General features: G+C 36.2%; 2 protein-coding genes across 2 annotated transcripts in view; one reads left to right on the forward strand and one right to left on the reverse strand.

Moving 5' to 3' along the window:
- Nucleotides 1-538: 538 nt before the first annotated feature.
- Nucleotides 539-6,836, reverse strand: LOC144843112 (creatine kinase B-type-like). Its single transcript, XM_078699826.1, has 7 exons — nucleotides 6,395-6,836; nucleotides 3,493-3,708; nucleotides 2,959-3,143; nucleotides 2,747-2,870; nucleotides 2,350-2,484; nucleotides 1,814-1,939; nucleotides 539-748 (listed from the first exon to the last, which is right to left on the reverse strand). The coding sequence occupies exons 1-7, from the start codon at nucleotides 6,752-6,754 to the stop codon at nucleotides 647-649; spliced, it is 1,248 nt and encodes a 415-aa protein (XP_078555952.1). The 5' UTR covers nucleotides 6,755-6,836; the 3' UTR covers nucleotides 539-646.
- A 1,025-nt stretch (nucleotides 6,837-7,861) lies between these two features.
- The window catches only part of LOC144843092 (E3 ubiquitin-protein ligase MYCBP2-like), a 43,859-nt gene continuing 37,184 nt past the window's right edge, over nucleotides 7,862-14,536 (forward strand). The window contains exons 1-11 of the mRNA XM_078699781.1: nucleotides 7,862-8,209; nucleotides 8,766-8,826; nucleotides 9,326-9,535; nucleotides 10,315-10,468; nucleotides 10,605-10,807; nucleotides 11,269-11,395; nucleotides 11,929-12,041; nucleotides 12,769-12,931; nucleotides 13,156-13,223; nucleotides 13,874-14,021; nucleotides 14,408-14,484. Of these exons, the coding sequence (XP_078555907.1) occupies nucleotides 8,094-8,209; nucleotides 8,766-8,826; nucleotides 9,326-9,535; nucleotides 10,315-10,468; nucleotides 10,605-10,807; nucleotides 11,269-11,395; nucleotides 11,929-12,041; nucleotides 12,769-12,931; nucleotides 13,156-13,223; nucleotides 13,874-14,021; nucleotides 14,408-14,484 (1,440 nt within the window). The 5' untranslated portion in view covers nucleotides 7,862-8,093. The remainder of the gene's footprint in view (nucleotides 8,210-8,765; nucleotides 8,827-9,325; nucleotides 9,536-10,314; nucleotides 10,469-10,604; nucleotides 10,808-11,268; nucleotides 11,396-11,928; nucleotides 12,042-12,768; nucleotides 12,932-13,155; nucleotides 13,224-13,873; nucleotides 14,022-14,407; nucleotides 14,485-14,536) is intronic.

Here is a 14,536-nt window from a genome sequence, read left to right on the forward strand (position 1 = left end):
TTACCGCCCATACATTTCTAACTTACAATCTTTAAATTATATACTTATATTTATAATATTCAATAGATTAAAACAAATTTTGCCATTTGTTTTTTATTTAAAACAAACAAAAATTTAAACAAACAATTAGTAATTTGTATTCAAAGAGGTTTTGTTCGTTTTGTCTCGGTTGCTGTGTTATAAATAATATAATAAATAATAATAAATATATTTTATTTTCTAATAGCGTTCCGCGTGTATGTTTATTGCTTATGCTTGGTTCCCACTAGAGACGCAACACGACGACGTAACGCAAGAAATTTGACTAATCACAAGCGATGGATTTATTCGACTGTTGTTGTCGCTTGTCAATGGACAACTCGTTTGCATTGCGTCTACGTTCTTGCGTTGCGTCCTAGTGGGAACCAAGCTTTATAATTGCTTTTTCGTGGCTATATTAATCAAACGATATAATAAAGATGGTACAGTTTTGTATTCTTTATTTACGTACGTATAATAAAGTTTCTTCTTGGTAATTTTATCGAAAATGTTTAACACAATTTAGAAGTGACTTCCAATAATTTTTGATATAAATATTAAGGCAAATTATAGAATAATTATCAATTCATTCATATTAACTCATTGATTTGAAATACTATCGTCTTTTCTATGATGGAATCAAGTGGTGAATTGACTTGTTCTGTTCTAATTGTTTCTCCATCTTAATAAGGCAGTCCACTCCATCGATTACCGTTTGTACAAGACTAACCTAAAAAGACAACATTGATAATGATGATGACGATAATGACTCGTAATAATAATAATATCCTGGATTTATAAGCCCCTAATGTTGTGAAACCTCTAAGCGCTGAACATTATTACCCCAGTCATTTTTATTTTGGATCAAACACGTATGGAAACATACTCCCATAATGCAGCTAGTAATCAGCGCAAAGTTTTGTCTTGATCTAACCGGTTTACATTTATACACCTGGGTGGAGAAAGGCAAACGTAAGTAAAGTATCTTGCCTAAAGCGTGGTTCCCACTAGCGACGCAACGCAAGGACGTAACGCAACGCAAGTGAATTGACCAATCACAAGCGATGGCTTATTCGCTTGTGATTGCTAACTGTCTATAACTTCGCTTGTCATTGGCTAACACGCTTACGTTGCGTTTACGTCCTTGCGTTACGTTCTAGTGGGAACCAAGCTTAATACGGCGAGTAGTCCAATGTCTAAAGCTTGGTTCCCACTAGAACGTAACGCAAGGACGTAAACGCAACGCAAGCGTGTTGACCAATGACAAGCGAAGTTATAGACAGTTAGCTATCACAAGCGAATAAGTCATCGCTTGTGATTGGTCAATTCACTTGCGTTGCGTTACGTCCTTGCGTTGCGTCGCTAGTGGGAACCACGCTTAACACACCACTAGAATGCAACGCAAGGACGTAAGCTACAACGCAAGCGAATTGACCAATCACAAGGAACGGTTCGAATGATCCATCGCTTGGATTGTTGGTCAATTTGCTTGCGTTGCGGCTTAAATGGCCTTTCGGTCCGGCGACGGCAAATCCAATCGAACGTCAATGTTTCGTTTTTACGCGGCTACGTGCATATCGATTGACTCGTCGTGAAAACGAAACATTGACCGGAACCGTGCCGGCAGGTATGAAAGACCTATACGTCCTTGCGTTGAGTGGGAACCAAGTTTTATGATGATGCGACGAGGATGACGATAATGATGGTGGTGGTGGTGGGTATTGAAGATGATGATTGTGATAATGATGATAAATGATAACGATCACACAAAATAAATAATACTGATGCACCATACCTCAGATTTTCCAAGACGATCAAGATTGGAAATGTCGAACGTTCCGTCAGTAGAAGCGGTATCAACGCCACCTGTTCCACGCTTTTGAAGACGCAGTTTCTTCAGGATCGAATTAAATCGTTTATCCTAAAATAAAATAATAGCAACGCAAGTAAATTGACCAATCACAAGCGTTGAATTGTGTCCGAACTGTCGTTTGTCATTGGTCAAATCACTTGCGTTGCGCTTACGCCCTTCGTCCAAGCTTATATGCAAGTTTTCTGTAAATATGTGAAGCGATTATTAATTTGTTGTATTTTGTTCACTATTTGTACGTGTAGACACCCTGTGTAGTTCAGAACTTAAGCTCGTTTCCCACTTGGACGCAACGTAAGCGCAACGCAAGTAATTTGACCAATCACAAGCGATAGATCCTCTGAACTGTCGTTTGTCTTCGCTTGTGCGCGCTTACGTCATTTCGTTTCATTTCATCCGAGTGTGAACCAAGTATGTTTAATGGGAACGGGATTTCATGCGAGAGTCCAGAATTGCTTTACCTGACAGACATGAGGCAGTTTAATGTGGACACCCGCACGTAGTCCTGTACCAAGATTGGAAGGGCACGTCAGAACGTATCCTAAATGCTGGTTCCACATAAACTCGCTTCCTTGCTCTTTCACTTTCTTCTCAACCTGAAAGAAATAGAAATGATAGCACACAAAGTCAAGTTTTTGTTCAGTTACAATTAGAGAAGTAGTCCTACAGTAGTTTCTTCAAAAAGTGTCGCAGACGCGTCTAAACTCTGATGGCGTCACGCCCTTTTGACGAGTAGTCATGGTGTCACTGACATGGACGATTTGTTCAGCCGTTACCCGATGTAAGTATCTGCCAAATTATGTTTTCTTCTCTAACTCTATACGTATGTTTTCTGAAATAACTAGTGAAAATAAATACCAATTGCAATCCTCGACAGAATCGTTCGAAAACTGATCGAATATTTCCACCTTTCTCCATAGAGATAACACGAGTGTGGTCCTCTTCGTTGACCCAGACGAGGAAGTTTTTATTGTAGTTATGCCTGAAAGAACAACAGTAGTGATGTCAAATTTATTACTGCAGTTGATGCAGTAACTATACATTTTGTCAAAAAAGAAAAACCGTATTACCATATTCCACGCGCGTCTGGCCAATCTCGCGCCATTCCAGCAGACGTCAGTAACGGCGACACGGGTTTATCGAACAGGAAATGATCGTCAATAAGCTGCTGCTGTTCGCTCTCCGTCATGCCTTTCAGAGGGTAATATTTGCCCTTTAGATCACCTTGCAGGCTTCCAAGAGCATTGATGACAATCTAGAAAAAGGACGATAAACTAATTTGTAAAACGCGTAACCAGTTGGGTAACATCACCTGTACTTTCGATCCACTCCCTCTCTCCACTTAGGCTACTTACTTGGTTCCCATTGACGCAAAGAAAAGAAGAAAAACACAAAGCAAGCGAGTTGACCAATGACAAGCGACAGTTCGAATAATCAATCACGTGTGATTGGTCAATTTGCGTTGCGCTTACGCCATTGCCTTCCTAGTGGGAACCAAGCTTTACGTTGCGCTTACGTGGGTTGCGTCCTATTGGGAACCAAGAAATCAATTGAAAGTGTTTTTGTCAATAAAAATATCCAATTTCCTTCAAACCTGTAATTACCTTTTCTACTGCACGTCTCTCCGCTCTGTTGCATTTGGTTGGCAACTGATATCCACGGATACTGCGTCCAGTGCGCACACGGGACGACAGCACGTACTTTGGATCGAATATTCCGCCACGGATCTTTCGGTAATCCAAGTCTGTGCTGTGGATGTCGTCCACGTCATAGCCATTGTGCCTGTCTTTTATAATAGGGTCGAATAATTCTGCGAAAACCTGGTTAAAGTGAATGAGGTAGTTTAAAAATGAAAACAACATTTTTTCCAAATTACCACTTACGAGACATGAGTATCTTCTCTTTTTTAAGATCAATCTGTGAAAACCTAAAAATTGAGTATCATTGCATACGCTTATAGTGGGGTGCCTTAAGGGAAAAAATGATCAAAAACGTTACACGGATGACAAAGTTTTCATTCTTTGCACATATGTTCACTTGGACATACAGATTAAAAAAATCACTGTAGCCAAGAAAAAAATGTATTTTATGACCATATTTGGAGTATTTTCAAAATGGCCGCCAAAACAAAATGATGGTCCATATCTTAGTAACCGGTAGGGGTACAAAGTTCATTTTAGTGTTAAATTGCTTAGAACACATATGTTTCTATTCACTCTAATACAACATTTTATTAGAAAATGGCCGGAATCATCATTTCCGGAATTGTGACCTTTGACCCTAGTATGGTCATATCTCGAAAACTACTGACAGTAGAAACATGAGGTTGGTCTTAAAATATTCACAATATACATGTTAGTATTTGGTCTAACGAACTATTTTTCCCAAAAGTGACTGGAAATCATAATATTGACCTTTGACCCGATAACCTCAAATTTCGTTACCGAATGCGCATAACATCAAAATATTGGGCTTAAATTGATCAATTGACCAGAAGTAATGATATTAACTTTTGACTTAAATTTTGTTTTATATCACTACAACTAACTTCAGTGTTATAGAGAAGCATGCCTTTTCGACATAATCTATTTTTTAACATTCCAAAGACCAGTTAAAAGAAATCACAATATTTGTTATAATAGTTTCTATTTGAGAATAATAAATACTAATAATAACAATCGATTTCATTATTTAAGGTCCATAGAACCCCTTTTATATACAATCAATTACTATAGTATTACCTAGACAAAGATTTCCCTCCAAAATGAGTATTCATAAAATCCGGCATTCTGATTGTTGACAGAGGTGGATAATTGCTAAGTGGTAAGTATTTTTATGCTTATAAAGCAGTTGTTGATTTCAAACGAGTGTTTTTATTAAATATATATATATTGATTTACCACTTTAAAGCACTTAGGTTACCATTAATTTACTTTCTTGTTTCTTTTAAGCATTTAAATTGATTATCAATTAGGCTAACATAGGCTCGTTGCTAGGCATACCTCCACGGCGAAAACGACTGTGGCAATGCAAAGCGGATGCCTCTCATAGGCCTAGCAAATGCTTAGTTACAGGGAGTCCCAAGTGTAGTTTTGTGAAAAATTATATTGCAATTACACATCATTATTAAATTTAACTTTAAATAATTTTAATAATTACAATTGTTTTAAATAATTTTAAATAATTGATGTAGGCTATAGGTTTAGGACCCATAGGTACAGGAATTTGATGCGCCCATATATGGACATGATAATGTTATATCACTACCATACTTGGATATATCACTACCATATTTGGTAACATCACTTTTTTTTTTATCACTACATTGTTTGTACATTATATTACATTTATATTGTAGGATGCATTACTTCAACATGTGAAAAGAGCCATATATCAAGGAGGTATATGGACCACTTGTCAGAATGCTTAACCAACTATTCCTACTCCAAAAGATTGGGGTTGGACATTAGAAGACACACATTGGAAGCCAGTTTGGATGACTAAACCAGAAGCAGCCAAGGCCTGCAATGAACTTATCAAATGTGGCTGCAAATCTGACCGTGGTTGTGTGACTTGCAAATGTGCCAAATCCAACCTCCCTTGTACAGAACTGTGCAGCTGCAAATGTCCCAGATAATATTACTCGTAATTGAATACAGACGATCCGTGTCAGAATTTATTATTTCTAAGACATAGTTAATACTTATTATTATTATTATTTATTTTATTTTTTAATAACTGAGGTTTGAAATATAAAATGAAGAAGTGTAAACTGTAAATATAATACACTGCAAAACAGTTATATTAATTTATTGAAGCTTACAACTTGCAGAAAATAATCTGGAAATGTAATCACGCATAGTAAAATGTAACATTCCTCTACACATAACGAGGTAGGCCATATCTCTAGATACAACAATCTGAATCACTCTAAACAAACATTTATCATATGAAAAAGTAATTGTTTAAATTTGTTGAGAAAACAATGTATTGCGTGAAAAATAAGTGTTTGACGATTGACTGCCAATGTTGTAGTGATATAAAACAAAATTTAAGTTAATATCATTACTTCTGGTCAATTGACAAATTCAGTCATTACCTTAATTAATACAAAAATATACGTATGTCCAAGCGAACATTATGTGCAAAATTTGAAAACTTTTCCGTGTAACGTTTTTGACCCTAAGGCACCCCACTATTAGGCCTACGGCCTACTCTTATTTGAAACAGTTTTGGAGCCGATCTATTGATACATAAAGGTGAATGGTCCGTTTTAAGTCATAGACCTAGGCCCCTAGACATGTGCTTCTTTTAAAAGTTAAAAATAAGGAATGGCACGTTAGTTTCGTCAAATTCTGTGTTAAGTTTTCGGCGATCGCCATCGACTCGGACTGTACAGTTTAGAGAGTTCAGCAGGAGAATGAGTTACACCTGATTGAGATCACTAGCCTAATGTTCCTATCACTAGGCCTATAACTCCAATCCCCATACCCTAATTTAGTTTACCTCATACGATTCTTCATCTCCGGCAACAATTCCAACGGTTTCTATAAACGGATGACCCGGATTATCCACTCCAGTCTGGATACATTCATCAAGAGTGTACCCCGTTGAAGTGGCACGGTTACAAAGACGATTGTACATATCACGTGTTAAATATCTTGCCATTACATTATTATGCTCACTTAAATCAGGAAAGTTGTCGGCCGCTGAGCACGATCCGCTGGTGGATCCAGAACAGTAGCGACCATACGCCCATCTTGCAGCGTAGTACCCCGAAACCGCCGCCGTTCCTCCCATAAATATTGTCTTTGCTGACAGGTTTGTTGGCATCATGGAATTAACTGATTTACCTAAACTCCCCATTTTAAATTGACAGTTGGGCGGGTTGTGGGCATGGGCATAAAAGACGGATGATGCTGGACCGGTTGTTTAGAAAATGCTTCTTGTTTCGATGCATCGAATAAAATGCGTGCGTAATAAACAAACGGTGCGTTGGCAACCTGCTAGGCAGCGCATCGAGTTGCTACGATACACTGTGATACGCATGATGTGGTGGTCAAGGTGAATGCTTGCGTAGAGTAACCAAAGCGACGGCGCGCTACGCGTGGAAAGTTTGCTTTCTATAAAATAAGATCGTATCATCAAAGATTGTAATAGCGCTATATCATTGTTGGTATCATTATAATAATTATTATTCATATTTGTATGCACTGTATTATCAGTATGGATCATATGCACCACGTTTGTGTGTGCCACCGATCTAAAAAAGGTGTAATTCTAAATAAATTGATCATAATTGATATACGACCTTTGACTGACATTTCTGAGAAATTTTCACTACCAATCATATACCGTAAAACTTTGAAAAGAATATGGTAGTGATATGCTAAAATATGGTAGTGATATACATCATCATGTCCATATATGGGCACATCACATTTTTGTCACATAAAGTTTGATAGTGTAGACAAGGCTTTAAATGGGCTTCTTTTCGAGATGAGATAGAAATACTTTTGCAAAATGAATGCTGTAATGAATATGATTTTATTTACATATTTGCAAACAAAGCAGGCTTAACAAATCCAAGCAAAAAATACCTTGGAAAACAATAAACTGTGAAATAAATAATATAGAGGCTTGATTGAATGTTATATAATATCATAAAAGGATCATATACATTTCAATATTGACTTTCAAATATTACAGTTTACAGTCTATCTCGAAAGAATGTGTTTCTTTTCGAGATTACTTTTTCCAACCAAAGAGAGGGCTTCGGCTTCTTTTCGAGATGAGCTCCTTTTCGAGATAAGCTTCTTTTCAAGGTTTTACGTTATGTCTACTAACAGCAGCCACATTTTCAATTTCTATATATACGTACCCGCGATAGATTTTCAATCGGAAACTTTTTTAAAAAACTAATTATTGTTTGGCGCCCTCTCACAAGCAATTGCATGTAGCCTCCCCGATACAGAAGCCATCTTGCGCGCTATTACACCTGCCTAGCATTTTGCAAGACAAATTCGAAGAAATATCAATTTGCACAGACTTATGATTACTTATTTTACGATTGCTGATGGTAGATATATAAAGGGTGGTAATTGGATTGAAATCTATTGAAAACTACACCATTTAGTACACGTTGTATGCGTGTTAATGACTTGATGTTTGGGAGCTAGGCCGACGGCCTAACGACAAATTAGGCATGTCTCTGGAATCGTCGACCGTAGACCATCGGGAAAGTGACTTCCTGGTTGGGGAACGGATGGGCCTAAAATTCTATAATTTGTTTTCAGTGAAAGACAAAGAAGATGCAGATAAGTAAGTTTAATTGCATAATATTAGACCTGATCTATGCAAAGTACATGCTATGTTATTGATTTGACCATGGAACATTTGTTTCGGCTTCATTTTATTAATTTTATGATGAATTGCATTCATTCATTGATAATTGTATTGTTTTTATTGTTGAGGAGGCAGTAGTAGGCCTATGTATAAAATGCATTCAGTTTTGTATGATACATTTAGTTATAAGAGACGTACTGGAGCTAGGCTTCTATAAATAATATCCCAAGTACACCCTATCATTATGAATCATAACATACCTGGCGGCTCTTGAAATCACCCTGCGAGTACTACCATTTTGACACCATATAGGCCTAGCACTAAAAATCTAATGCACTAAAATAAGAATCGTGAAATTCTAGGCCTGCTTGGAGCAAACAACCAGAAAACTGACATATATGGTTCAATAATGAATATGATTAACGCAACGGTGTATGAGCATGGATAATCCCAGTAAATCATACCGCATCATATATTGAATGAATATACACACCATAACAATATTCTCAATACAGTAATTTTATGTTTTCAGGAAAAAAAACTCCTCTAAGAAGAAGCCTAAGAAGAAAAGTAAAAAAGGCTCTAAAGACAAGGTAAACATGTTTGAAGATTTTAAATAATAATAATATTTAATAATATCCTGCCCTGGATTTATATAGCGCCTAATGTTGTGAAACCTCTAAGCGCTGAACCCCAGTCATTTTTTGGATCAAACGCGTATGGAAACATACTCCCACAATGTAGCTAGTAATCAGCGCAAAGTTGGGGTTGTTTGAATTTAACAAAAAGTCTGTCTACCATGATCTGAAAAAACAAGGTATCAGATGCACGATTGACTTTGCAAATTTCATGCACTGTACCGATAGAAAAATTAAATTTACATGCATGATTGACCATGCTGATAGCCTCATCCGTTCGAATGATAGATCCTCTACACGAACGTGCACATTTAAAGTTCATAATTTTTTAAAAGCCATTACATCACTGCCTCATAAAAGTATTTTTTAATTCTTATCAGGAATACGTCACAAATATATCTCAATTTTAAAAAACTTTTGTTAACAGTTATTTATTTTGTTTGTTTTTTTTAAGCCGGAAGTTTCATTGGATAACATCTTACAAACACCCATCGTAGAGTTACAAAGCAATCCATCAGCTTTTAACGTATACGCTACGGTTCGTCAATGCCTCCTGAAGCGCGAGGTTCAGGAGAGGGCTATCGCCCTCAGCAGTATGAATGAGAAACAGTTGGATGAGGAAGAGGACGCTGAAAAAATAGATGAAACTTTAAAACTTCCAAAGGTAGCTTAAAGCCTGTTTTCCTGTCGACATTAGTCTTAAGCTTAAGCTCTGTCTACACTATCAAACTAGTAGTGATATGCTTAAACATGGTAGTGATATGACATCATCATGTCCATATATGGGCACATCACATTTTTTGTAACATAAAGTTTGATAGTATTGACAGCTTTAGATTAGAGTTTACCACCTATTTTCTGTATTGTATCTCCACATATGGCATAATTTGTCCAGTATCACAGGTCAATTCTATGATACAGCATCACATGTTTATCACACACCTGAACTATGTTAAGGCTTATCACACACCTGTACTACTGTATGTTAAGGCTTATCACACACATGTACTATGATAAGGCTTATGGCCTAATGAGGCACTTGTACTATGTTAAGGTCAAGGTTAAGCTCATGGCATATGATACAGGTATCACATGTGATACATATGTGTCACTGTATTACAGAATTTTCTTATGATACAGGCAAAATTAAACATACTGTACAGTACAGAGAGAATCGACTAGAGTTTATGTTTCCTATACCTTCTTGCTTTTAGTATTTGAGAAGTTGTATTAATGATAATTGAGTACAATATATACAATATATTAATTCACCTTTATTGGTAAAACCAGCATACAATAATATTATTAACTTATAAAATTCCAATAGGAGCGTTCAAGAAAACGATTTCTTTTGTTTAACTTCCTTTACTAGCAAAAACAAATATATAAGATACTTATCATCAACACGACTTAATTATGTCCATTGCGTTTTCAAATGTTCAGATTGTTGGAATAGGTCTGCGGAGTATGTTTGAGCTTATACGAGGGACTTACAGCACCCACCCAGAGCTTTGCTTCAGGGCGATGGAAGCTCTTCTGGACATGTTACAAGGCCAAACCCCTGAAGGCTTGTCCAAAGAACCACCAGAAGTAATGGGTAAGTATCCAAATCCAGATTTTTTTTACCACCAATATTGTACCCTAATCTAGCCTCATAATATAAATAATACATACAGTACATTGAAAATTGTGTGTAATTTATAGTTAAATTTTCAAAATCTTTTTTCGAACAGATTCTTTATTCCAGCTGCTTCTTCAGTTGTCCACTAGCCCCTGTAGTCCTGACACACCTGCCCGACTAGCCAAAGACCTATTATCTCTTAGCACCTCATGTCTACTGAGTATGGTGATAGCCCGAGGAGACACGGGCAAGTTGCTATCTGCCGTATCGTCGATTTTAATGAGTTCTCATCACATGGCTGGTAATCAAATGAAGGTAAGAGAAAACAAATGAAAAACTGGAAAACAAAGGAGAATACAGCCAACTCTCTGGCCCACAAATTTTGAATTTTCAAAATGCCTTTTTTAAAGAATCTAGAAAATTTAGACCTTAAAAAAATATTATGTTTACTTTCTGGATACTTTTTGGGTATTCATTTTTAGAAATGTTATTGTGCAAGTGCATTGTGTGCTGAAATATCTGTAGTGTAGCTGCAGCTTGGTGGTTGACATGCTTGCCTTCCAATCTCAAGTTCCGGGGTTCAATCTTGGCCTAGTATCACGGTTGTAACTCACAACTCTTTCTACTTCACTCCCTAAGCCTCAAATGAGACTTGGTTTATAAGCGCGATAGTTTATCCATCCTGTAGTTAGCGAGTTTCTCGCTGTTTGATGTAAAGAAAAAACTGAAAAAAACATTTTATTAATAAACATTGTTTTCTTTTTGTTTGCATTTAGATTCCAGCTATAGTATCCAGTCTTCAACGTAGCTTACAGTCAGTGTTGATAGGTAGTATATGCCAACCTGATTGGGAGACTGCTGGAGTAACAGAACAATCTCGAGTAGAAACATGGAAAATACATGGTATACATTTTATATTACATTAAATCTTGAATTATGACATAAATGTAATAAGCTAATCAACACATTGACTGCCAGACCCGTTTTAAGGTTCTGCCACACCCTTTTTTAAGGTTCTGCCACACCCCTTTTAAAGGTTCTGCCACACCCTTTTTAAGGTTCTGCTACACCCTTTTTAAGGTTCTGCCACTTATGCCAGAACAAGTTGTTAAAAACAGAGGGCGCCACCACAATATATGATTTTAATACTTTCTACAATAAAACAAACAAATATAAGGTATATTAACATTATCATCTAGGTGCATCTTCTTGGCAATACTCCGCGAAATTATAATGTTCTATGACATACATACTTGCAGGTTAAGAAACATGGTATTAAGAGTTCACTTCGTTCTAATTTCATTTTTCCACAACCTACAAGCCGTCCAGGCTTAAATGAGCAATTTTTACTAGCCATTGTACACTAGGCTAGTACCAATTCAATCCTCTCTTACCACAAGTTGATATAACATCAGTTTTATTTCATGTTTTTGTAGGTATTAAAAGCAGTAGCGAGCCAGCCACAATCGCTACTGACGGTGCTTATATGTATCTTCATAACAATACTGGATTATACAAAGTTGGTACCGGTTATGCCGGCACAATTAAGGTAATAAACATTTATCTAAAAGCAAAATCACAGTGTACCTGCTCGTTTAACAATCATTCAACTAAATTATAAAAAATATATATTCATTACAACATATAATTCTATCCTGCAGGGAGCATATCATTACCTGTTTTCCACTAGACGATTTGTTTTCGCAAATCAAAAGAGTTAGCGTAACGGCTATGAGCACTCACTGAGCGGTGCCTGGAGTAAAAAGCCGGCATTTAAATATGTGGAAAAGGGCGAAAACGGCCAATCTTCAGCGTTGAAGGGCCACTTAGGAATCCTTAACCAGGGCCTTTGCATTACGCCACTGGAGTGGTGTTTCCATCTTCCAAATTCCATTCGGCAAAGAATTCTAGTTCATTGGGTTTTCACTTCAGCGAATTAGTAGTTCGATTGGTTTCTACTTTTTAGAAAGCGAAAAATTGCGCAACCAATCACAGCTCAGAAAATGAGTTTTAATACATTTATGGATACTCGTCGTGCGAATCAAAAAAGCTCAGCAGACATGCGATGGAAATATAAATCGCAGCTATTCGCTCTTGTAGTAGAAAGGGTAGCAACTTCTTTCTCTGCAAAACATTGGATTAGCGTGAACAAATTTTCCTTGTGGAAAATGGGCTTTACTGCACACAGTTACGGACAAGCTCATACAGGCATTATTCGATGTGTATTATTTTAATAGATTTATTTATTATTTCCCCTTTTTCGTTTTTTTTTTTAGGGTCATTTATATCATCTGAATCCAGAATTTTGCAAAGACCAAGGATGGATTGGAGTGGTTAACAACCAATTGTTATTCTGCTCCCGAGATAAACCTGCAAAACTTAGAAAAATTAATTTAGAAAAATTAGAAGAGGAACAGTTATTGCCCATCCCTCTCCCAGGTACGTTTTTATTTGTATCTGTATTTGCATATCCACCCAGGTGTACAAGTGGGAACCTTGTAGGGTCAAACTTGACTGCAACATTATGCAAATTGAGTTAAATTAGTTTTCAATTATCTGCATTTCTTCATTAGAAGCATTGCTTTATTCTAAAATAAACATAACAGTAATTTCTTTGTTATTCATTGTACTATAATGAGGTATTTGTTTGTCTTTGTTTGCAGGTAACTCGGTACCTGCTGTTTTGTTTAGCGATGGAGAGCTGATTGGTACAGTAACTGCTACAGATCAGGTTAGTTTCTCAAAGTGTTCCTTTAGTCTTCTGAATGATTGACCCTAGTTAACCCTGCCTAGGAGGTTATATTTTTGTCTGAAATATTTGTGGGTGTGTTTGTCTGTTAGCAGGATATTTAACAAAACTACACGACGGATCTTTACAACATTTAAGATAGACTGATAGATCTGTGGTCACGGAAGACTCCACTCTGGAGGCAATATATTGAACAATTATTTTGTGTTTTTTTTTTCATTTTTGTTTTTTTATTAAACTTTCTCTGCTTGAATAACAATAGTGTGAAGATTGTAGATTTATAACAACTAAAAACAAATATTACTGAATAATTGTATTAATCATGTTGAATGATTCAAGCCACAAAAGAGAAAAAAAAACTTTGCTTTATCTGAAATGGAAGGATGACTTTGCAGTTTTTTGTTATTTAAAGAATGTTATTGATAAATTCATATGCTATTGTTAATTTCCTGGTGAAATTTTTCTCTTTTTGTTTTGTATGTTTTGTGTGATGGATGTACTATCCGAAATAAAGGAAATGAATGAATGAATATAAAGAAACCCTTTTTATGTTTATGTTTTTGAGCATGAGATTGAGACATGTATTATTTGTGTTGCTGCTATCAACAATAGTAACTTTTTTGTTCTTTCAGGACACATTCCGGATTCAAACATGGCATCCTTCAGGAACAATGCAACAAAAGGGAAGTGAACTTTATGTGAAGTTAGCTAGAAAAAGCACAGAAGTTTATGGCCCTTCCCTCACAGACCAAGCTAAAGATAAGACCAAACATATTCTAGGTAATACAAAAGTGTATACTCTACAGTAGTAGAAAAGAGTGTTCAGTCACATTCAAAGGATATTTTTATCTGTGAATTGATATAAGAAAGCAATTTTACATTATGTTAGCCTTTAAGCTTGGTTCCCACTAGATGCAATGTAAGAGAGTTCACCAATGACACGATACTTTGAATAATGCATCGCGTGTGATTGGTCATTATGTCGTGTTTCTAGTAGGAACCAAGATTTATCGTTCAAATTTCTTTTTCACATTGACTTATCGTATTATGTGGTATTGTTATTATAAATCTATTGTTTAGATTCTGCATAGAATCTTTGTTTATTTTTGTTATAGAGATCAAAATAAAGAATGAATGTGGAATAATACTACGTTTGCTTTATTCAGATTTAGGTTCCGATATTGACTGTTTAGAGGTCACAGCTGGTAAAGATTTTGCTTTTGCACGGACAAACTCAGGGAAGGTAAGCAAAAATTATATGAAGCATATAAAAAGCAATTTAATTTGTAAAAAAA

The sequence above is a fragment of the Antedon bifida genome, chromosome 5 (assembly GCF_963402885.1).
Source record: "Antedon bifida chromosome 5, ecAntBifi1.1, whole genome shotgun sequence".
Classification (NCBI taxonomy): Eukaryota; Metazoa; Echinodermata; class Crinoidea; order Comatulida; family Antedonidae; genus Antedon; species Antedon bifida.

Coding starts and splice junctions, on each gene's coding strand:
- LOC144843112 (XM_078699826.1), bottom strand. CDS start 6,754: ATGGGGAGTTTAGGTAAATCAGTTAATTCCATGATGCCAACAAACCTG. Junction 2,485..2,746: donor TCTGTCGAGGATTGCAATTG/GTATTTATTTTC, acceptor TATTTCTTTCAG/GTTGAGAAGAAAGTGAAAGA. Junction 749..1,813: donor ATCGTCTTGGAAAATCTGAG/GTATGGTGCATC, acceptor TTGTCTTTTTAG/GTTAGTCTTGTACAAACGGT.